We start from the raw sequence: 24,317 nt of genomic DNA, 5'->3' as shown, positions 1-24,317 counted from the left end.
AAAGAAGCTTTATTCCTTGTTTTGACATTTTTCCGAAATAAAAATGAGCTATGATGTGGGGTGGACCTTTGATGCCATCTGGCCTCAGCCTGCTTATGTTGAAATAGTAAAACCTCCTTGCTGACATTTTTTGCTATTAAGCACCAATACAATTCAAATTCAGCTCATGACGAGTTCCTTTGATAGAAACGAAGCATTAGAATAAATTATGAGAATTTAACAGTGGGTGGCTGCCTTGCTTTAGTGAAAGCTGCCAAAATGCTAAATGGCAGCAGCTGATTACACACTATAAAGAAGGAAGCAGAGATTCATTATTATTGTATTTAAACATCACCAAAGCTGCATTCATGTATTAGGACCATTACGCATTACGGAAACATTAGCATGTTTAACATTATGCAATAAAACGTTGAATGCGTTTTATTTTGCAGCAGAGCTTCTATTTTGCCAAAAGATGTCAATAAAAATGCTTTCATCGCTGGGTGCCATATCAATAAATTACACCTTTAAAAGAGGTTAAAAGGGGGCAATAGAATTTAGGATGTAACCTCTCCTAAATGTTGGTTCTCGCCTATTTTTTGGCTTCAAAAGCCCAATTGAGTTTAATTTCTTTTTTAATAATACCTTAAGGAAAACATGCTTTTAATCTCCCCTGTTCCATTGAGTCTTTTGAGTCTTACCTTGAGTTTGTTCAAAGACACCTGTACTGAAACTGGGTCTCACTCTTTGACTCTGACCTTGGGGTATTTCAAAGGAACCTGCTCTGAAACTAAAAGCAAAATGATCCAACGTGCCTTTTTCCATTCTCTTACCGGACACAGCCATGTCTTGTTCAATCTGCAAAGAAGCCGATTGCACATCATGTACCTTCACTTCCTCTCAAAAACTCTGTTGCCTCAGGAGAAAAATCTTTACTTGGGAGTCCAAGGCAGGACTTAAGGTTGAAGTGCCAGCCTCAGTCTGTGACCTCAGCTAAAGAATCATTTACACTATGTCATTATCCTAGATAATGCAACATGCTTTCCATAAGAACTCAATAACTGTATTTTATTCCCATAGCCCATTTTTGGAAAATCTTTATTGTCCCCGAGGGGCAATTTTGTTTGCAACAGAGGTAGTCAATACATCCATAAAAACAGCACAATGACATAAATACATACATGAAACATAACTACCATGGCTATCACCATGATGGGCGTGAGTGAGTTGTGTCTTGTGCATCAGATAATATAGGCCACAAATGGACTGGTTTCAATTTCCCTGTTGATGAACTCCTCAAAAGCGAAATGACACCCTACCTCTGTGCTACAATGCATGTTGCAGCTGTTTTCTGCAACCAGATGCTGATATTTGACATCCTCAGATTTATTAAAACTATTTTTGTCATACAGGCTTTGCAAAGCTCAGGTTAATGCTCCACAGCTCCCATGATGTCTCATATAAAGCAAATCTGACTGGTACCTTCTCAGTCCAAATGCATGCAACTTTAATGCCTGTATGATGAATCAGGCACTTACAGTCAGTTGTATTACTTATGGAAATCATTTGGAATGCCCACTGGTATGCATGAGTGGTGGAGAAGTACACAAGCTTAGATTTTTCTTTAAATGTTGAATTTTTAAACACGCTTACAAGGAGTTGTGAATCAATTCACAGCTTGAACGTCAAGCTGTTCTTAACAGTTGCTGTGATGTGTTTGAGCTGAACACTTTGATTTTGTAGCTCTTATTCAGCAATCTCAGAGGTCCATGTAGAACCATGGTCACTCATTCATTAAGGTTTTGTTTTGCTGTTACACCCCGAGGGCCAAAGGAGAAGCTGAATCTATTGACGTCTAGAGGGGACTAAAAAATGTTCAAGGTACCTTGAGATGAAAACATAATTCTTCAATAGCAGTGTCATTTCCTGCATAGTGTTTGTATGTGTTTTTTGATTAGAAATGGAAAAAAAACAATACTATTGTTTTCATTTTTATCAAAACCTACTCGTGTGGACTGTCTATGGTTTTTGCAAATTAAAATTAATATTGAAAAATGTAAATCAATTTAAAGGAAGAATGTGTGACATTCTTCACATAAATATAGCAGAAATCAAGTATATCCGATGTAAATATCTCTCTGAGTCATTACTGTCTATTGTTGTCGGGCCGTGTGTGTATCATGTTCATGGATGGGGCGTCCTTGCTCATAAAGCTGTTTTAGTCAAGGACTAGAGAAAAGAAGAATAGCGTAGCCTACTCTCTGCTTATTTGGATGTCAAAAGTGTCTTTTGATCACGGTCATTCTGCGTCAATTTATGTGCAATATGAAGCTATGAGTTAACCAAAGTGTGCTAACATTAGCGTGCTAACACAACAATGCAGGCCACTGCAATTGCAGCTTGAGCAAAGGACTATTTTGTCTGCCACTTGCTCTCAATGATGCTTCATTATGGTGCGTTCCAGAATAGCGGAGGTGTCGCCAAACAGCAGTTTGTTTCGGTTTTATGCTGGTGCTCAAGGGCGATATCTACTGATAATTTGAAATTGAAAAGTAGCTTCACTTCACATTATCTTCAAAAATATAGAAATGCTTTTAGCAAGAAAGCATCGGTCTACTGCAGTAACATTGACATGTCACCGAAAATTACAAGATATGTGGAAAAATAAGAAAGTTTTGGATTTATGTACATTTTTATTTAAATTTTTAAAATTACATCAACACTTGAATATAGTGCCCTGTAAGCGTTCATATAATATTAATGAAGAAGTATGTTGCAACCTGTAGTGCAATACAGCAGCCTGTCATGCAGACAAAAACACTACATGCAGTTGGGATTACAGCTTCTCTGTAAAGCAATACACAATGCTCACCAGGTTGTTGCTGCTGTGTGTGACAAGAACAAAAACATTGAAATGCTTTTTGTATCATTTAGAAGCAATTTCATTGTTTATTGCTCCAATTACTAATAAACAGTTTGAATCAGCTGAGGTAGAATAACTTTGCTCCTCATACTGTTTTTTTCCCCACCATGCTATAAACACATATTTTAACAGGCATAACCCTAACCCTTAAACAAACTTGTCTCCCTGATGCCTGAAACCACATTGACATCACACTGACATGAACACATTGACACACACATACAGTTAAAGTCATATTAATTCAATGCTTGGGGCATGAGTAGTCAGGGAGAACAGCTCAACTGTTACTGTATCTGACAACACTGTAACTAGGCCAACATGGAACTTGCGTGACAAATTCATAACAGCCCCACCGACCCCCTCGTCCCATAGGGAAAATACGTACAGTATCCATTCATAAATGCTGATGCCAACCTGCAGCAGTAAGACCAGGGGAGGCAGGAACATGCTAAATTCATTTTACAGCAGTCATGTTGTCATGCTGATGGCAATTAAGCCTCTATTGAAACATTAGCATTTGTTATGACTTTGACAAAGACATTAGACCTCTTTGTACTAACATGTTGTTAGCCTCAGCATATTTTAGTTATTAGGCCTCCACACAGTCGGCAGCCTTAGGGGGGCAATATGTTTCATGTTCCTTAATTGTTTGTCATTTGTTTGCAGTCTCATGAACTTTACTATCACATCATTTCTTTATATAATACAGTAACACAATCTTTCAGCACTGTGAGTGACTGGTAAAATATTCAGGGTGTAACCCCGCCTTTCGCCCAGTGACAGCTGGGATCGTCTCCAGGCCCCCAACGACCCTGTACCTGAAAAAGTGGTATGGATAATAGATGGATGGATGGATGGATTAATACAATCTCAGGGTTTCCTGGTCGGACTTTGTTTTTTTTTATACATCAGGCACAAACACTTCGAATGGTACTGTGCAGAATAGTGTAGTAAAAGGTCAAGCTGAGCCTCATGTGCAACAATTATTTTGTCAATTTAGACAAAGTTTCACGCTAACGTCTAACAACATTAATCATGAAAAGATGACATTTTATCCCAGAAAGGTCAAAGAGAGATTGTGACCTTATTGCACACTAGGATGAAGGGTTCAAATATACTTGCTTTTGAACCTCGCATATGCGTTGACAACCTGCTGCGTCGTGAGCATCAATGTTCACATACTTGCCTTCATACAATGTGTGCTACTGGAGGATTCCTCTAGAGGGAGCACCATATAAATCACACAGCTTAAAACACCAAAGTAGAGATTTAGCTATTTTAGCACGCATTTTGGATGCTATGCTACGACAATGACACATCATAGTGCGGGTAGCTGCGGACTCGATCTGTTAACTTTTCTTCTAAACTTTCCACCATTATTGCATCAGTTCTCGCGTAGTGTTAATTTCTGAGGAAGTGGACAGCCAACGCCCCAAACCACCGCAGGATATGCAAAGCTGATGTCATGCGCTCGCATACGCATATTTAAATGCAAGTGTACTCAGGGCTTAATAGAGTGTAACAACCGGGATACTGTGTTCACTGTAAAGAGGTTTTTTCGTGCTGCTTGTGGCATGTAAGCGTGTGCAAAGCCTCCTTTTTGTATAACTTTTAACTTCGTCATTAAAATGTCCATATTTGAAGCCTCGTCTATGATCATGGTTTACAACTGTAGGTTCTAGTATACTCATCTTTATTGGCCGGGCATGTGAACACATAAATGGGACTCTGTTTAAGCCTTCATTCACAGACGTATAGCAGATCAATAAGAACAATGTTTAACAAAGCCAAGTCAAATTTATTACACTTCTATACAACTGGATATTAATCTTTCATGTCTGTTCATTCAGATAATGATTTTTTTCCCCTCCTATTTGTGACCAATTCAACAGTTCTTAAGCACCCGTGTGTTTTCTTTCAGACAATTCTTATCAAGACAAAATGATTTGTAGATTTGTTTTCAGCGTGCAGAAATAAAGCTAAGTTTAGTATGCATATAGACTACAGACTTTAGAGCTAAATGTGTCTCTTCCCCAGTGTGAACAGATATAGATTTTAAAAAACCTGCTTGGTATTAGTATGAAAATGGGACACAGCTTTAATATTGCAATTTTTAAATTCTACAGTAACACGGGGGACAATTAATCATGTTTCTTATAGACAGTTAGAGACGGCCGCAAGAAGGCAATTACACATGAGAGGAACAGAACAAGGGGCGGATAATTGTTCGGGTGCTTTTGTATGTAAAAAATAGAGAAAGAAAAAACAATGTAGGGAGCAAAGGCTCTCAGGAATAGAAACGTATTATACTTAATTTATATTTGACAGGAGACTGGTTCAGAGTGTTCCTGCAGAGCTGAGGGTTGCTACAGAAGCTGCGCACAACAAAAGAGACCGCTGTTTGGCTGATTAGAAGTGTGATTTTTTATTAATAACATAGCAACGGTGTGCTATTCTGGGGACATGTGCCACACACATGGGACTGAAACAGAATATAGAGAAGTGCGCTAAAATATTTTGCTGATTCTTAAAGTTACTCCTCTAAGAGAACAAAAGTATGATATTGAAGGTTTTCTCAATGTTTGAATCAAAGTTATATTTTCTCTTCATTAAAAAGTGTCACGCTGTATCTGTAAGGATTGTAAATGCTCATTCTATACGCACAGAAAAAGCTAGTTCTGAGCAGGGCTGAAATAGAGGCATTTATAGGCATGATAAAATACATGATCAAAGTTGATTTTTAGCTTGATTGGTGAGCTCTGAGACTTATTTAAATTTATTTAAAGGATTATAATATGTGACCTTTAAAGAACATATCAAAACGCTGATCATTTATATCCAAAATTGACACAGAATATTAGTCCATGCATTCATCTCGACCAGGTTAGATTACTGAAATTATCTGTATGCCGGGCTGTCAATCTGTAGGAAGACTTCAACTTGTTCAAAATTCAGCAGCCAGAGTCTTAACACGTATTTCAACATTTCACTCCGGTCCTCAAAACACTCCCATTGGCTCCCTGTAGAATACAGAATCACTTTTAAAATCCTTTTGTAAGTCCATAAAGCTCTCAATGGTTCAGCTCCTGCAGGACACTTCTGTCCTGCTCACAGACTTCAACTCGACCCGGCCCCTCAGGTCATCTGATAGAGGTCTTTTAGCTGAACTCAGAATTAGACTTAAGTCTGGAGAGGGGGCCTTTAGTTACTGCGGTCCTTCTCTCTGGATCAAAACTCCTGCTGACCTGAAGTTCATCGCTACTGCCTCTACTTTTAAAGCTTAACCCAAAACCTTTCTTTTCTCCCAAGCATACGAATAGTTACTGTGTGTGTGTGTGTGTGTGTGTGTGTGTGTGTGTGTGTGTGTGTGTGTGTATACAGAATGTCATCACTTGTGTGGTTATTGATTTCTGCTCTGAGGTGTGTATGATTTTATTGATTTGACTTCTGTATCTTATTCATGACTGTGGATTTTTGTTGTTAGGTGTTCCAGCAGCCAGCATACATACAAACACACAACACAACACATATATACATACATATCCCACCCATACAAAAAAAAAACATGAGCCCACAATACAGTTTGATATATGATATATGCAACTCAGGCTAAAGTTTAAAAGTTTAAATGTCTTCTGTCCTTACTTAAAGGGGAGTCGTTATAAAGTGCAATAAAGGGGAGTCGTTATAAAGTGCAATAAAGGGGAGTCGTTATAAAGTGCAATAAAGGGGAGTCGTTATAAAGTGCAATAAAGGATAGTCGTTATAAAGTGCAATAAAGGGGAGTCGTTATAAAGTGCAATAAAGGGGAGTCGTTATAAAGTGCGGTGTTGTTGTATACTATAACTTCAACGTAAAGCACATTGAGTTAGTTGTAATGAAATGTGCTTTATAAATAAATTTGCTATTACTGTATGTGCAAGTGAGAGAAAATCCCTACATATGGCTGCCGTATCTGAACAACTCCCTCTGCCAATCCGTCGCATTTCCCAGAAGAGTCTGACACTGCACTACAGTGTAAGTTGTCATGAATAAGAGAATCTGCCAACAGCTATAAATATAACATGATACAGGGGTCTTAGACATCACTGTAACTGTGCAATACAGAAATGAATCTTACAGAACACTGAGGGCATCATGCAGGGATATCAAGTTCCAATTTTAAGAAGGAGAGGATGATAAAGATATTGTGACAGAGATGGATTTATAGTAGTTTAATCACTGTAGTAAAACTCTTTAGACAGTGTTACCATTGTCTAAACATTTACAGCTAGTGAGAGCTAAAAAGGGATGTGAATAGATATGATAGATATCATTTAGAAAGGAGTGTGACATGTGGTGGTATATCTCGAGAGGAGAAGACTTCTCAGCCTACATAAGATGAGGGGTGACTCTGCCTTTCTGAGGTCATTGTAGCCTTGGGGAGCAGAGGAGGGAGAAAGATTTGAGACCAGCAATAACAAGGTCAGAGTGGAGGGAGGGAGAAGAGAAGAGGGAGTGATCCAGGAATGAAGGATATACACCCACGGGCTTGGTTGTGGTTGGAAAGGGAGCACAGATCTAGTTTTTGACTTGTAGGGTGCTAAGTGAGTGACGATGTTTTGAGATGAATTTGAGGAGGTGGTGCAATGATCTTATCACAGAAACACTTCTGTTTTGTAAAATCTACGTAACTTCATGTACATAATTAGAGCTTTGTAATATTTCAAACAGTTGCTTTTTCTATACAAATACCAAACCAAAGGAAGTGCATTGAGATGCTAGAATACATGTTTGCAAAATGAAGTTCTGTTTAATATACATTTGTCTTTTATATCTTTAGATGAAGCAGCAAATCAGTCCATTAAAAGAGACATTATCTATGCTGAAACTTGCTTTTGATGCCAGAAGGAGCAATATGTAACTCGGACATGTAGCATTGAAAATGGGTACTGAAGGTCCAAATTTGAAAACATTGGCGAGAGCTGCCTCCCCCCTGTCTACTCCCTGGAGTCATTGTGCACGCAGGTTGTCGTGCAGCTTCAGTGTTTAGCCAGCTCTGCATCAATTTGAAACCTTCCTGTGTTCTAACGTCTCTCCATTTTTCAGAAGCATCTCCAATATTGATCCTAGTTTTACCACGTTTGCGGTCGTGGAGCTTATTAGAAAAATGCTTTATAGGTCGGGTAGAATCACTTCTATCTGAACCAGTTTGCTTGCCCGCTTCCATCGCTGCAACACCTGTTGGTTTGCCTGGCAAACCTAGCGGCTTCCACAATGGCCGTGTGGTGGTGCCTTAAAACCGTCTACCTTGAAAAAATGCAGTCCATTCCTGACTGGAATCGAAACTTAGAAGGAGGACATACTGGCTGCTGCATTGTTGTCAGAAAAGCCTGCACTTTTCCTAAAAGTGATGATATAGTAAGGTCATTTTATGATTTAATTCAGTAGATATCTTTCATATTGGTCCTTGAAATGTATTTATTTTTCCTGTATTATAGGCGATGAATTGAATTTTTTTTTAACTCTTTAAAATGTTCTCTTGTCCTGTTAGTTAGTAGCAAAAACAAGAGATTTTGTCAATTGTGGAACAAAAACGAGAGGGTTCTTATCTCCAGAGTGGCTCACCATGAGGGCGATTAGAACAACATCCCAATTTGTCAAGATGATTATCTCGACTAATGGTTATTCACAAATGGCAGTAATCTAAAGGATGTGTACACATGAACCCAGAGAGCCACAGTGAATGACTGAGCTACTGCGACTCTGAGAAAAAGACACTCCTTACGTATAAGATAGTTGTAAAAGACGTTTTATTCCTTGTTTTTCAATGCTGTCTGCTTTATGCTTCAGATATCAAAGTGGAATGAGGTGCTTCTGCCTTTTCTGTAATTAGAGTGGGAGCAAAGCAGGGCCACCCCTGCTGCTCCTCGCTCTGAACCGAGTCTTACATGAGTGGAGATTCAATTAAGTGCTTCCACGTCTTCGCTGGAGATTTCTCAGTATTGCACAGAGACGTAGCAGGCATGGATGGAGCCGAAGGGGGCAGCTGACGTTGGCACCAGTTACATAGAGAGCATTGGTAATGTTTGACTTTCACCAAGGCAGCTTATTTGGTTTCTAAAACTAGTGAACAGCTCCTCTTATATACTACACCTTTACGTAACCAATCGTCTGCTATTGAAAAAATATGCCTGATTAAACTGTTATGTAAGATTTTAACATTTTCTGCTACAAAAGAAGATTTGGATTTAACAAGTCGAACCTCATTCATTTAAATGCATCAAAATGCATCTTTATGGTAAGATAGATGTACTATAGATCCATTTTCAGCAAGAAAATAAATGGAAAGTTTTACAAACACCTGCACACTTATTGAAAACCTGTATTCTGCATTAGGAATGTTTAGTCAAGGAGTAAATCATGTGAGTATTTTATATATAACCACTCAACGAGCTGCAAGCTAACAATAAATTGAATAAGAATTGACATGCAAAGTAAAGTCTTTGTAATGAATGAAGACGGTCAGGATTCATTTGTAACTCAGAACGTTGTCTGATACAACATTTCATCATAGGCTTACATGACTATGTTTTTCTTGGCACAAGTGGGAGCAAAGTCTTCAGTCTTCCACGGGGGCCCGTCATAGCTAGCAGCTGCCAGTGTCGCTCATCATGAAAAGCCTAACACGTGACTCTGCCGGGTGTGTTTTAAGTGAAAATGCTCACAATGTAAAATACATGAGCCAAGCTGTGCATTGAGATTCTGAAGGGGTGCTGCATTGCACATGCGGCAAGAAATATCTGATTATCTGATTATGTGCACCATGAAAACCCATGCTGCACATAATCATCCAGTATGTGCATATTTAAAATATCTGTCCTGTGAATTATTCACGGGACCAGTCAGCCGGGATTTTTACCAAAATAAAGGTGTGAAAGGTTCATTGATTTAATTAAAAACAGCAAAATTAAAATAATACATATTTTAGTTCAGGAATTAAGCATTGTAAATGAAGCATTTTGAAAATAAAGCAAACTGCCAGTTTTCTACACTGCAGTTTCTCCCTCAAATAAAGCCATAAAAGCAAACTCACTTATGTACATTTAATTACTAACCTTCTGGTGAAGAGCCAAAATGATTGTCCCCAACAAGCACTCTGGAAAAGTGCTACTAAATTGATGTCATTGTACGTGCCTGTATTTTTTACTAGCTGACCTTAAAGTTCACATATTATGAAAAATACACTTTAACATGATTGTCCAACACTTAAATTTGTCCCTTCCCTGTCTACAAAACCCCCAATTTTGAGAAATGGCCAGCCTCTCCTTCTTTTGCCTGCTCCACTTTTCAGAAAATGAGTGCTCAAGCGGGCCGTGAGGCGATTTTCCCTTTGTGACATCACAAAGGGCAGTTACCCCTCCCCCAGGTGGGTGACACTCCCACAGCTAGGTGTTTGTTTTGTCCTTTAAATCTGCCTTCTCACAGTAAACAACAGGGTGTGGTGCAAGAAGCTACTACCCAAGCCCTTCCAGAGGGGCGTGGTCGAACACAGCTCATTTGCATTTAAAGCTACAGACACAGAAACTGAGCAGGGCTGAAATAGAGGGGTTAATAAACATGCTCAAATACAGGATTGGATTTTGGCAAGCAACATGTTTTGAGGACCTCTGAGACTTATTTAAACTTGTTGAATATATGAACTTTAAGGAAAGAAATAACAGTCTATTTGGACCCCGGTGGAACCATCACACTGCAGCTCTTCAACTATCAACATTGAGCTTAAGTATCAGATACAGTTTGCATTGATTTTGGAAGCAATACAACTTGGTAACTTGTTTTTTTAAAGAAGGCTAAAATGAAATGACCTTGACTACTGGTGTCACACATGACACAAACAGTCTTCCGGTTGGTAAGTTCAAGTAGAAGCCCCCCGAGGGGAGAATTCTCCCACGTGAAGGTTTAGTGCTGACCACAGTCTATTTTCACACTTTCAACTGTAGCCCTGTTTTCAACCCTGGGTGCCAAAGCCATTTTGGCTACTGAAACCAAGACATTTACCCATCTGCTTCAGCCTGAACACTCGAATATAACACATTTACTTGATATTTTAAACTTATCTAAACTAAAAAAAAAAAAAAAGGTTAGAGCTCAGCACTGAGAAGTTTGGACACAGTTAATGGAAATAATAGAATTTTGAGGTTGAAGTTTTGCTGTGCTGATGATGAATGAATAGAGTGTAAATAGAATTTCTGCTGTCTAATCTTAAACCTTAGGACTTGTACATCCCAATTATCACACAGACAATTAAATAGATTTGATCTTTTTTTAAACCCGTTTTGGGGGAGAAAATGCTTTGGAGTCAGAGCATCATCTGGAAGATTACAGATAAAATCTTCAGTCTTTTAATTTTCCTGCTCCACTTATTCCTCCTCCTCTGTCTTTGATGTCTCTCCATCTTTATTCTAAATGTGCTGACAGTTGCAATGGCTAGGTAGTTTTTTTTTAGGATTTCACTCGCAGACAGTAGCAACTGTGTCTTCTCTTTCGTCTATTTTTTTATTTTGCATCACTTTAATATCTTGTCTCCATCTCACTTTTTATTTTTATTTTTGGCAGGACTGAGAAATCCCTCTTTGTTTGCGGATTTTAATGTTTCATAGATGTTTACTTTCATCTTGAGTTTTAAGCTCAAGCAACATCAGTGACACACAGTTCCAGACATGAAAATGCAGTCCTCCCTGCACTTGTTTAACAGAACTGATTGGCTCTAAATGCAGATAGCATACATAGAAAATTATATTTAGGTTTTAGTGTATTTCAAATACACTAGCAAGAAAGGAACCATGAAGGTGATCCATTCATTCATGATATAATAAAAGAAAATCTCTCCTGTGCTGCACATTTTCCACTGCACTGACAGACTGACCAGGGTGTCAAGCGAGGATCACTTTGTGCTTCACTTGTTCTGCTGAGATCTGAGATTTATTAAAAAATGCTGCTGGGCTCCAGAGGCGGGTAAAATCGATAAGAGCACAGCTGTAAATCTGACCAGCAGGAGCCAGGCTTTGAAACTAGAGGTGTCACCACTTCTGTGCGGGTGAACAAGCCTACTGAAAACCTCTGGAAATCTCACTGAAGATTAATGGCAGGACAAGGTCAATATGTTAGAGCATGGCAAGGTTCAGACCTAATGTATTGTTTTGTACTAAGTGGCTGATAGAAGGGATTGGCTTTTTTTTTTGCAGACCACAGACTTACATGATAGCACCTAATCCTCGACACTCGTATCCCATTTAATTTATTTCCTTGAACTGGGGGTGTCCAAACATGAGCAAGAAGTAGGTTATACAGGACACCTTCTCAGTAGCCCACTTCATTTGTTAAAGGCCCTTGGGGAAATTTGAGGTGTGTGTAACCAAAGGACCCTGAGTCAACTCCATTTTTGTGAGCCACATTTCTGAACTTTGTTTTCAGCAGTGTCATTGTGTATAGAGTGGTGCAGGAGCAACAGCATGGCAGACTATAAACTTTACAATATTAGTCTCAAGATGACCCTTTAGTGGTCCCAAGGTTTTTACTGGTAGCTAAGTCATTTACAGAGGTCTCCTCCTCTCAAAAACAAACAGTCCAGGTGATCTCAAGTGGTTAAAACACTGAATAAGTATCTGTGTCCAGAGACAGCGCTTTTTGCGCAGGTAGTGCTCGTTTTCGATATAAAAGTTCTGTGTTTTCAGCGCTCAGCACCCTGAGTGCAAAAACACCCTCGGTGTCAGCTGTTCTTTGTTGCTGCACTCACAGCACTCACAGATGAAAACAGTTAAACTTTTGGAACCAGGTCACGCTCATTAATGTCACTTCTCCCTCACCGACCAATCAGAATCAAGATAGGGCGGCACTAACAACATCAGCTTTGTCAACAACAATGGTGAATGAGACGCTAGCATGACTCGCCTTTTTGAGAGTACTTTTTCCAGGTGTAGAGCTGCAGCTGATGACATGACTCCTTTACATTGTTTTAATGTTTTTCGGTGACATTTCCTTGAATTAAAGCAAATATTAAGCACACAGAGCTATCTAAAACACACCTCACGGACATTACTGAGGGAAACAGAAGTTAACTTTCGTAGCCTAGCAACAATGAGCGCTGGTGAGACGTACTCTGAAACAGAGGTCTGACGGAGCGTTCACACTGCAGGCTAAAGTGATCTGAATCTGATTTTTTGGCTCCTGTGTGACTCAGATCTAATTTCTTTTACAAGTCACATGGAATCTAATCTTTTCAAATCCGATTTTGGCCACTTTCATATGTGGATTCAAATCAGATACAGGCCGGATCTTTAGCAATGCAGTCTGAAAGCCAGGTCAGAATGAATGCGTCTTTGACATCACTCACTGGCAGCGCGGGAGCGAGAGGAGGGCTTACATGTGCTGCGCGTGACGTGTTTGTAGTTGTTCTTTTCAGCATGTGGGTTAGTTCACATTGAAAAAGTAACATAAACGGTGGAACAAAAAAAATCTGATCCGAGCAAGTAATCAGAAATGAGCATTACGACTTGCATTGTGAGCCAATGGTCAGGGAATCAGGAGGGTCTGCATGCATTCTTGTTCGCGTATCAGACAGTGTTAGCTTGTTTTCAGGTTTTGATTCTTTCGTGTTCATTGTTATAAGCTTTTTACATGGAGACAAATTCCTGCAAGGAGATTCCTACCTCTCCTAAACAGACTGACCACATTAGAAAGACTGGTAAACACTTTTTAAAGCAGTTTAAAGTTAAAAATCTGTGTTTCTCCAACACATGTTGTGGAGTGGTCAGCTAAGATGCAAGCTAACTGTTGCTAACTTTAGCTCACAAGTGATGAATCCTGTAAGACAGAGAAAGTCACAAGTGACCCATCTAAGCTGGTGTAACAAAATGTCTTTGATAGATTTTGTGAACGATGTAATTTTTGGTTAATTTTAGCGGTCACTTCCAGCGTACAGCTGAGCACAGAGCTCAAACAGCTCTGCTAAAGGTAAATTGCACAATGTAAGGCTTTGTCTGAAATTAGCCTACTCCTTTTTATAATGCCCAGACTAATAATTTCTGTTTTTATTAATTTAAGTCTTCAATGGAAAAGAATAATCATGTACACCTGGCAAAAAAAATCAGGCAAGCATCAACCATCTGAATGTTGTGTATTCTTTTTTTTTTTTAAATGAGTTATTTATATCACGTCAAGTCCACTCGTGAATTAAATATGGGATATTTTGTTCAGTGTGTCCCTTACAATCACCACTGTGGTACCAAAGCACTGTGGTGACAAACAGAAGACTGAACATCATGTCATCATGTCTCCACAATTAACCAAACTGACTTATGTCATCACTCCGACGCCTTGATTTCTCAGTTAGATATTATTCTGGATTTTTATTACAGATTATAAAAATGCGATGCTGTCTTTTTACCAACTGTGCTGTCATGCAGTTAGCCGTTATGAAACCCTCACACTACACGTTTAATCAGAGATGTTTTAATCAACATGCTGCGACACACCTGTGGCAGCAGGGAAGTGATTGAGCAGGAGGCGGTGAGCTCGTCCGAACGTCAAGAAACATCTGTGTGTAATTAAATCTGTGTGTGTTTCACTGGCTGATGCTGTTGTGAATGAGGCTCTGTGCGCTGCCACTGCTGGCTGACAAAAGACTTACATCATCAGCCATGTTTCAGAGTGGGGTTTTGACATATGATAGTTTGAAAAGCACAGGTGTGAATGATTACATTATGATGGCTGAATGCTGCTTCAGTTACAGGTCCCTGGTATCAGGGTATCTTGGCTTAATTTCACTTTTATGGCTTACTGGAGCTGGGCAACTCAGTATTCTCATAAAGAGCTGAGATGAGTCAAAGTGGCTGCTTTGAATCAGGGCTATTAATTTTTTAGTGTGATGTGTTTAAGAAGATACTTTCATAGCTCCTAAGTGAATTCATTGCCCTTAAATTTTCAAACCATGCAGTGTATTTGAGTAAAGGAGTGAAATACTGTTTTTAAATGACATTTGATGTTATGAAAACAACTCACTGTGTTGATATGGCAACAAAATGTTTGGAGTCCTTTCCAAAGGGCGATGGATGGCCTAGTGGTTATGTTGCGCGACCCATGTACAAAGGCTGTGGCCCTCCTTGCATTGGCATTCGGTTTGAATCCGGCCTCTGACCTTTGCTGCATGTCATCCATCGCTCTCTCCTTTCCGTTTCCTGTTTCTCTTCAGTTCTATCTAATAAAGACAAAAATGACACAAAAACATCTTTGCAAAAAAGAAGCTTTTCCAACGAAGTATATGAAACAGGGAGCATATTGCTGCAAATAAATATGTGTGTTATGAATATATATTCAACTGAATAATTTAAACAATTTCAATTTTTTGAATCATGTTGATGTCCAGAGAGTGGAAAAAACTCAAAAGGGTAGAGCTTTTCAGAAAACTGCTTCAGGAATCAAAAACGTATTCCAATATAAATGAGCTGCAGTTAATTTCCCCAAAGTCTCTGCTATAGCGCTGATATCCCTCGACAGGGGAGCCCGGACGGCACTGATGAAAAAAACAAAACAGATACAGCCGATCTATAAGACATTAATACTTCTCTGTGGTGCTGTGAAAAGTTTGTATCCAGGCCAGGAGTGAGAACTCAACTCTCAACAGGACCAATCATGTCACTGAAAAGCCTTCCTCTCTTTCTTTCTTTTTTAAGAGCTCTGTATCTTGTTTATATTAAAACCCAATACAGACATCAAATATGAAAACATGTCACTTCATGTGTAATCTGTAGCTTCCTTTAAGGAAGTCCGTCAATGTCCCGGAATCAGTGTGATTCAAGACGAAGTCCTTTAGAATTTGGAAAAAAACAAAGTTGACATGATGTTCATCACTCACATTGCAGCTATTTTCCTCTGACTTCATACTCAGTATGGATAATACAGGTGCTTTTATATCGTTTCACCACACGACTCTGTTAAATACCTGATTCTGATATGCCAAGCGTTGTCATTAGTGGTCGGCTATATTCCTCTGCAGTAGAAAATGTCAACAGACTCCAACAGTTACGAGGAAAATGGGCGCAGTGTGACCTCGGACAAGAGATAAGTGTGACACTCACTATAGCACCCATCTGAGCAGTGAAGTGGTAATGGAGAGGAGCTGGTCGAGGCAGTTGAACAAATCAACAGTGTTTTGGTTTCATCGATTGTTCGTGTGATGACAAACTCAAAGTCCATTCTTTACCCAGCAGGGGTCCGCCCCTGTGCCTGTTTACTCCGATGCAGTTTGTTCGAGTACACCTTGAAGATTTTTCTCCAGAAGGACACAAGTATTGACTAAGATTTAAGACCAGCTTGCAGAAAACCAACTTGTTCCCTCTAATTTTGTTTCATCGGGCCGTGTGCCTTTGTGGTCAGGATTTTATTTCGGTTTTCCAACTATCCAAAGACATCAATTCAGGGTTTTTGCTTGTTTGTTCCTAAAGCTGTTTCATGAAGCACTTACTGGTGGAGACATCCCACAGGAGGCAATTACAGCCCATTCTATTTCACAATTACTGTGATCATCCGTGTAGATGGCACAGCTCTTGGAACAGCTGGGGCGAATAAATCAAAGCTGTGAGAGCAGAGCAGGTGGAATACAGTGAAAGGAACTTCACTGAATCGTCTGCTATAGATTGAGGTTTTACGGTGTGGAGTATTGAACAGGTTGTAGGCATCTCTCAAAGCCAAGAAGGTGTGAAATACAGAAGGCAGGAGATTTATCAGGTTCTGGTTAAAAGAGGGACGTTGCTTTCCTGATGATATCACATCACGGAAGGAAACAGTTATTTACCCTTATTAATCCTGCTCTGTTCACTCGTATTCCTCTATTTATTTACCTGTTGCATTTAAAGGAAGAATGTGTGACAATTTACAATTTAATACATACTGTAGGAGAAATCAAGTATATCCTAGTAAATGTCTCTCTCTGAGTCATGACTGTCTTGCTGGCCTTTTTTTTTAGGAGCCATGTTTACATCAGGTTTACGTGGGTGGGATGGCCAGCCGGCTCCTCCTGTTGCCTATAGAAGCTGTTTTAGTGAAGGTCTAGAGAAAAGAAGAATAACGCACTCACTGATTATTTGAATATCACGTGAGTGTATTTAGATCATGGTCATTCCGTGTAAATTTACACTCAATGTGAAGCTACGAGCTCACTTAAGTGTGCTAACATTAGTCCGCTAACACAACAATACAGGCCACAGGCAATTGTAGCTCAAGCAAAGAACTATTTTGTCCGCTGCTTGCGATTGACTCCTTAGTGCGAACGTGAGGGCAGGGGGGTTGGAGGTGTGTCACTGGAGGAGAGCGGAGGTGCAGCCAAACAGCAGTTTGTTTAGGTTTCATGTTTGGCTAAAGGGCGACATTTACTGGATTAAGGAGTTGCACATACTTCCTTTAAGCCATTAAAGTGGGTTGATAGACCTATACAAAAACCTCTCTGAGTTTACATTGATATTAACTCAGAGAGTTCACGGTGATATTGTAAAACACAGTCAAGTTGTCACTAAATTATTATAAATTATGTTATGCTATGCAAACTTTCAACCAAAATTGTGTTTTGTTATATTGATGTATGAATGTTTTCAACTATTTACTTTTTTTAAATCTGAAAGGCTGTCTACAGCAATGTTTTCTTGTGTGTACTGATATCCTGGGATATTTAAGCTGCAGAACTCAAATCTGTTTTTAACTGTTATAATTGGACCAGACAGAGGAAACTCTCCAGAGAGGACTGAATGAACTTGAAGCATCTAAAATAAGATTTTGAACACAGACCTGGTGAGAGCTCAGGATTCATAAAGAAGACTGCTGTTTCACTGTGTGAACCTTGAATGACTGTGTGGAATCTTCTGTGTTGGAGATATATCTCATTTATTAACATTAGGTTCTGGCCTGTTGGCTTAACTGGGGATTTCAACTACACATAAAGCAGTGCTCATTTCTGCCACTGTGGGATCACTGCGTGTCTAGAAATGCTATTACTAACAATTTTAAACTTGATCGCCAACTGTTGCTAAACGAGCGACCACGTGAGCGTGTAGTGAGGAGAACATGCATGTCAGCCCTTGCTCTAATCAGAAAAAATCATTATAGGATTTTAAACCAAAATCTTCCAAAAAACAATAATGCAGTCTTTGTCAGAAAATAAACTTGAGTCCTCCTCTCTATCTTCCAAGCCGATTGCAGTAAATACTCAAGTCTGGAATATGGTCACTCACGTTGAACTCGAGTCCAAGCCCTGACTTGAGTACTACAACACTATTGGACAGTCATGGAATTGCAATTTTGTTTAGACTCCTGCATTGTCTGCATTTTTCAAAAATGGGGGGTAGCCGCTTGACTGCTAGCAGCACTGCTAAATAAGAGTTAACAGAGATTAGCTGTAACAGTGCTGCCGATGACAACAGAGGAAAAACAAGAAACCATTGTTTTTGACCAATCATGAGCCATTTGGTAAAGAAAAGTTGTTTTCACTCTTGTGACGCAAAATTACGATTTTTGCGTCATCGGAGGCTCCTTTTCAGACAAGAAATACAGAGCTTTCCCGTCTCAGGGGAAAATGAGGGCGGGATGCACGACCATTCAAAATACTACCAGGTTTCTAATGATACAAAGCTTAACGCGAATGGGTGAATCTCAAGAAACCAACTAATGATTAGAATCTGAGCCAATACTTTGAGAGTTTCAGGTCAATTAAAACGCATATTTAATTAATTTTGTTCTAAGTTTTTGTGTATATGTGCTTGTTGAAGAAATTTAGACAGTAGTATACGTTAATGCTGCAGAGGTGAGTCTTGTTTCCAGGAAACTTTGGTCTGACGTATGATGTCATTACTGAAAAGGCTCATCCATATATGTCAACAAGCATGTGTTTACTGTCAGTAATGCTTAGGGGATGACCTTCACTGCTCATTTAAGTGCTCAGATGCATTGAGATGCTCCTCCTCAAGATCTCTATTTCCTTCCTTTCCATTAGTCCTTAACCACATGCTGTTTTTCTACTCGCGCTTGATCCACCTGGGAGTTGTGGGAGCTAGGGATCGAGGAGCAAGCCCCTTGAATAATGGGATGATATTCTACTTTAATGTTTTTGAAACACAGCTCTACATGTGTGCACATAAGTACACCATCTCTGCCGAAGAATAGTGAACCACGGTAATCAAATATTTAGACTCAAACTTTTAGCATATTTTTGTGCACATTCCCAGAATTCACTTCATTTTATCCGGTACACTTCCCCGTTTATGCAAACAGCTCACTCCTGTGAACAATGAGATTCTCATAAATAAAATATAAATATAAAGAATGCAGAAAGGGTTGAGAGGTTTAGTTATGGTCCAACTCAGCCTTAGATTAGCTAGATGCCGATTTGAATGCAAGATAAGGTCAACATCGTGGTGACTAGAGATCGCATTGTTGTTGTTTTTTAAAGAGAGAAGTTAAATCTTTAGTACGACGATGAGAGGGATCAAATGAGTTTCTCTGTGCAACAAGTACACCCAAAAAAAAATCTGAGATTGGTATTCACTTTACAAAACTGAGATTGTAACTACAAGTACGGCCTGAAAATTTAAAAATCAAAGTTTTATCTTTGAACAAAAGGCTGTTTATGGGGGGTAAAAGGATCCCCTTGTAAGGGCAAATTTAAATTATTTTACTATTTGGCAAATTAGGGTATCAGTGTGAAACTAATTATAGCACTCAATGCCTAAACTTTGCGAACTGTCTGATTCTTCCAACAATGTACCAAGCGAACAACGCGCTTTGCCTGTAGCTACAGGAGAACCATGTTGCGCACCTCAGAACGGATAGGCTGTGCACGGGGTAACCTATTGGCCAAGTAAATATTGGGTGAAAAATTTATATTTTTTTTGCCTTATTCACTTTTGTTTTGTGATGGACTGTTTTGTCAGAAATGGCAGCCATGATGATTTTACTTTGATAAGCATATTGCGCTTCTGTTCCCACTAGATTGCAAGAGTCTAACCCCCAAAATGTTTTTATGCGTGACCTCTGGTTGTTGAACCTTTCATTGTTATTCTTTTATTATAATACTCAAATGTCTATAAGAATGGTTGTTTTTGATAATGTTTGTGCAGTCATAAGGGTTTTTGGTACAGTGTAAATAGTGTGTACATTTTTTAAAACAATAATTATTTTTGCTTGCCTTGCACCCTCATGTGATGTGCGAATCACTTTTTGATATGAATCCGCCTTTTTGTTAATGTTAACTTTGACTAGAAGTACATACAGTATATGCATCAGAAGGAATCAGCAGATACTGTGACTGAGTGGGGGGCAGGGAGATCAAGGTTTCTGGACTTCATGCATGCCTGTCTGCCTCCATCATGCTCATGTGAACAGCAGGCGCTCCACAGGATGTGTCATGTCATTATTAACCACCAGGGGCCAATGAATGGAGAGCAGCACAGTTTTCTGTATACTGTCTTTTTATGGTGCAAGGGATAACCTGAAGTGTGTGTGCGCATGTTAACATCTATGGCACAAGCCTGTGTGTGCATGAGAGAGATATGGGGGAGGTTAGCAAATGAGCAAGCAAGAGAGAATTTCATTGTGTGCGAGTGTTCAAAATCCCTGCAAGGTATTTTTAGCATTGTTTTTTTTCAGTATCTTCAGCAGAGCGTTCCTCCCATACCGAGCTTGATACTGGTTTCTCATGCATTTCCTTTTTAAACAGCCGGATATGGAGTCACACACATGAAAAATATACTCACACACACATAAGAGCATTCAGTTTGCTCTAATGGCAAACCTGCACAGGCCTCTGATTGTCCCAAGCAATAAATCATATTCACTTTCCACATCTGAAATATTCATTCCATGTTAATCAAGCTCTGCTTCCTAAATACACACACATGCACACACACACACACACACACACGCAGAGGTGTGTGAGACAAAGTGGGACCCTGCATGCCTGTGTGAGAAACCTTGTAACTATTTCCTAATGATGTCGTGACGCAGTTGTATCTTATAGCGCTCAGATTTGCTAATGCATGACCGATAGGAACAAGGCTGGCGTGCTGTGATTGTCATGAATGGCAAGCTTTTCTTGAAGGTTTGACACACTAATCAGGGACATTTAAATGATGTGTATGTTTTCATCTAGCTAAAATGGGCAGTCCTTTTGGAGCAAGCGAAGACTTTTAAAAAATGCAGTCATTGAAAACACGATCAGGACGCCAGCGGCTCCATGAGGCTGTACTGAAGCAAAGCAGTGTATGTTGTTCATTTCCATAATGATGAAAGTTAGAATTCAGTCCCTTTGCTCTTCTACTGTTTTTTTAAAGAGTCAATATAGGAAGCCCTGCAAGTTGATTTTTTTTAGCAACTTGTTCGGGAACTTTCTGAGAAGAACTGTCTCGACAAACTGAGGAAATGGAACACAAATGTGTAAGATTGGTCAGAGTGACTGGACAATTTGTTTCCTTAAACCTAAGTGATTAAACTACGTTTTACATTTCGAAAAGTTAAGTCCTCCAAGGTGCTTATACACACCTACCAACGTGTAGAGTGGGTCGTCTCGCAACCTGAAGGTCCGGGATTTCATCCACATGTCAGCTCCATGCAGCCACATGTCCGATGCGTCCTTCGGCAAGACGCTAAACACAAAGCTGCTCTCGCTGCTTTGGCTGAAGGTCACTTCACATAGCATCCTCTGCCATCAGTGGGAGAATCGATTCGAGTCTTTTGACTACTCTAAGTAGTCAAAAGACTCGAAAAGCGCTATACAAGCTCAAGTCCATTCACCATTTACACACAAATTCTGTTATCTCACAGTAGAAGCATCTCCGAGACGTATATTAACTTTGAACTTTCTCTCTTTTAGATCCCTGTCATGACGGGAGCCTTCATGGACTCGTCACCCAATGACGACTACAGCGGCGAACACTCCCTCTTCAACTCGTCGGCCAGCGTCAACGCCGCCGCCTCGGCCGCGTCAGTACACGGACAGCCGGATGAGTCGCAGTCCATGTCCAGCGATGCCATCTGGCTGTGGATTGCCATAATCGCCACTATCGGAAACATTGTTGTGGTTGGGATTGTCTACGCTTGCACTTTCTGATGAACAGATGCAAACAAAGACAAATGCACACCTACATGTTCTGCTCTTCGCAGATTTCTGGACCCAGGCGCACGGCCAGGCTTTGTAGACAACCACGCAAACTTGCTCTATGTCTCTCTCTCTCTCTCTCTTTCTTTCTCTCTCTCCCTTTCACCTGGCTTTTTAGATCACTTTTGGCCCCCTTAGAGTGTGGAAGTTGTGGAACGCGACAATGACATATGGACCTCTACTTCATCACAGGGAGAGACTGTGACTTGGCTGCATATGTTGGCATCAAACGCTGGATCGGATGGATTGGATGCTACATGTGGGAGTTAGAGGAGAGGCCTCTGTGTACAACAGCTCTTTAGTTAAAAACAGAAACATTAAACCTGCGCCTGCAAGCAAGAATCAAATCAACCTTTTTTTTTTGATTTTCTGTTTTTGTTTTTTTTTCAGCTTAAGTTTGTTTCCATGTTTTCTCCTCAGACAACACCCTCACTTGTAATGCAGAGATGGGAACAGAGACTAAATGGGGCTTAAGATTCGGGTTGATCCAGGCCATCCTAAACCTCCACCAGATAGTTTCAAAGCAATTTAGGGCAGAGCTGTTTAATTATGCGGCTGAATAGAGACGCTGAATGTTAAAACATTTAGAAAGTACTGGGATTACTTTCATGCAAGGCAGACCTGAGGCGCACCATGTTGGAGCTCATTTAAGGACTCATTTGTGAATGAAACACAGTATGGGCGCTGAACCTTAAGCTCTATATTGTGTTACTAAACAATTTTATGGACTGACTATCATTGAAATACACGTTTAAAATCTAATAAAGATGGCTTATCCAATCCTTACTCAATTATACACTATGGGTGGTGACCTTGCTGTTAGATATAATGCAAAACTAAGTCACCCAGCTGAAATGAAAGGGTTTCTTGTTATTGGGGTTATTGAAAAATAAAGTGTAATGTCATGGTATGTTTAGTTCTGTTTGGATATTATCTACACATGCTTACTTAATACGATTAAAGCACAAATTTAAAGGCCATATGACGTAGCCTACTTTACTTCCTGCACCTGATTATTGTTTGTAGTTTGTTTTAAATACAGATTGTAAAGTATTAGTCACTCAGACATCATATTGTCAGCAACAGAAGGTGTAAAAGATCCTGATATTACAAATATGTGATGGTAGATGTGTCGGACCTCTAATAGTGAACATACTTGTGAATGCTGAGCGGGAAAGGAGGCCTTACTTTTAAATGAGCTGCCCCTCTAAATATGTCTCTTTTCAGTCATTTGGTTTTCTGTTACCGTAGAATCTGGAGGCAGCCGTCTCCATGGCAACTAATCCTTCTTCTAATTGGGAGCAATGACTTTCTACTCTGAGACTCAGGCATTAACCTGCAGCCACGGATGCGTTTTATGCTCTTTATACCGAGCATTAGAAATCACAGAAAACACAACACGGCAATTTACACACATATTGCGTCTGGTAGCCTTTGAATGTTATTTGTGCTTTTGCTTACACTGTTTCAATTAAGAAAGCAGCACACGTACCAGAGTTGATAACAATGTTAAAGCCTTTTTGAATATGCATTGAAGGTCAGCAAATACTGTTTTTACATTTCTGTCAGCTTATCTTTCTTTACCTGATCATCTATATGGAAAGACAGAATTATAGAGGAAGCTTTATTTCAATACTTTCTGTTGCTTCTCATGGGATGTAGAAGGTAGCATCAATGTGCTTTAGGTGGACATATATCGAGCTGTCCTGTAAACACTTTAACAATGCAAATGTTCAAACACGGAGTTACCATAGTAGCTCACTTTGTCAGCTGTGCCAATTTACAGTAAGGAGAAATAGACATACACTTATCTCTATTCTTATCATTTCAAATGTTTAAATAAGGACTTTTCAAGCCTGTTGTTTTTAATAAATGGTTGATGTAGAAATACTGTATGTAGACATGTTGTAATCCACATACACAATGCTCCTTTTGTAAAGATATATACTATTAAAATTTCTGTATGAATGAACATTCAGTTTTGTGTCTATCGCCAAAAGAAGCTAACTTGTCCACATCAGGATTCATACTCAGTTCCTCTGGACCCGAGTGTCAAATGAAGAATGATTCACTGGACACGTTCTTGGCGAAACACAAACTTTTTTTTTTTTTTAGGCTTTTGTACGCAGTGCTTGATCATGCGAGAAGGTGTTTTTAGCTCCATCTTTTCTCTCCGCCTGAATCACCTGGCGTTGCTCCTGGTGAGGTGAACCGACTGACAGGCAACAACAGTCG

The 24,317-nt window shown here is 39.6% G+C and overlaps 1 protein-coding gene across 1 annotated transcript in view; it reads left to right on the top strand.

The window, feature by feature from the left end:
- The window catches only part of LOC132993478 (uncharacterized protein C14orf132), a 32,590-nt gene extending 8,536 nt beyond the window's left edge, over positions 1–24,054 (top strand). The window contains exon 2 of the mRNA XM_061063346.1: positions 21,798–24,054. Coding sequence (XP_060919329.1) covers positions 21,798–22,034 — 237 coding nt within the window. The 3' untranslated portion in view covers positions 22,035–24,054. The remainder of the gene's footprint in view (positions 1–21,797) is intronic.
- The last annotated feature ends 263 nt before the right edge of the window (positions 24,055–24,317 follow it).

This window comes from Labrus mixtus, chromosome 18 (genome assembly GCF_963584025.1).
Source record: "Labrus mixtus chromosome 18, fLabMix1.1, whole genome shotgun sequence".
NCBI classification, from domain to species: domain Eukaryota; kingdom Metazoa; phylum Chordata; class Actinopteri; order Labriformes; family Labridae; genus Labrus; species Labrus mixtus.
This window is presented reverse-complemented; position numbering and strand designations above follow the sequence as displayed.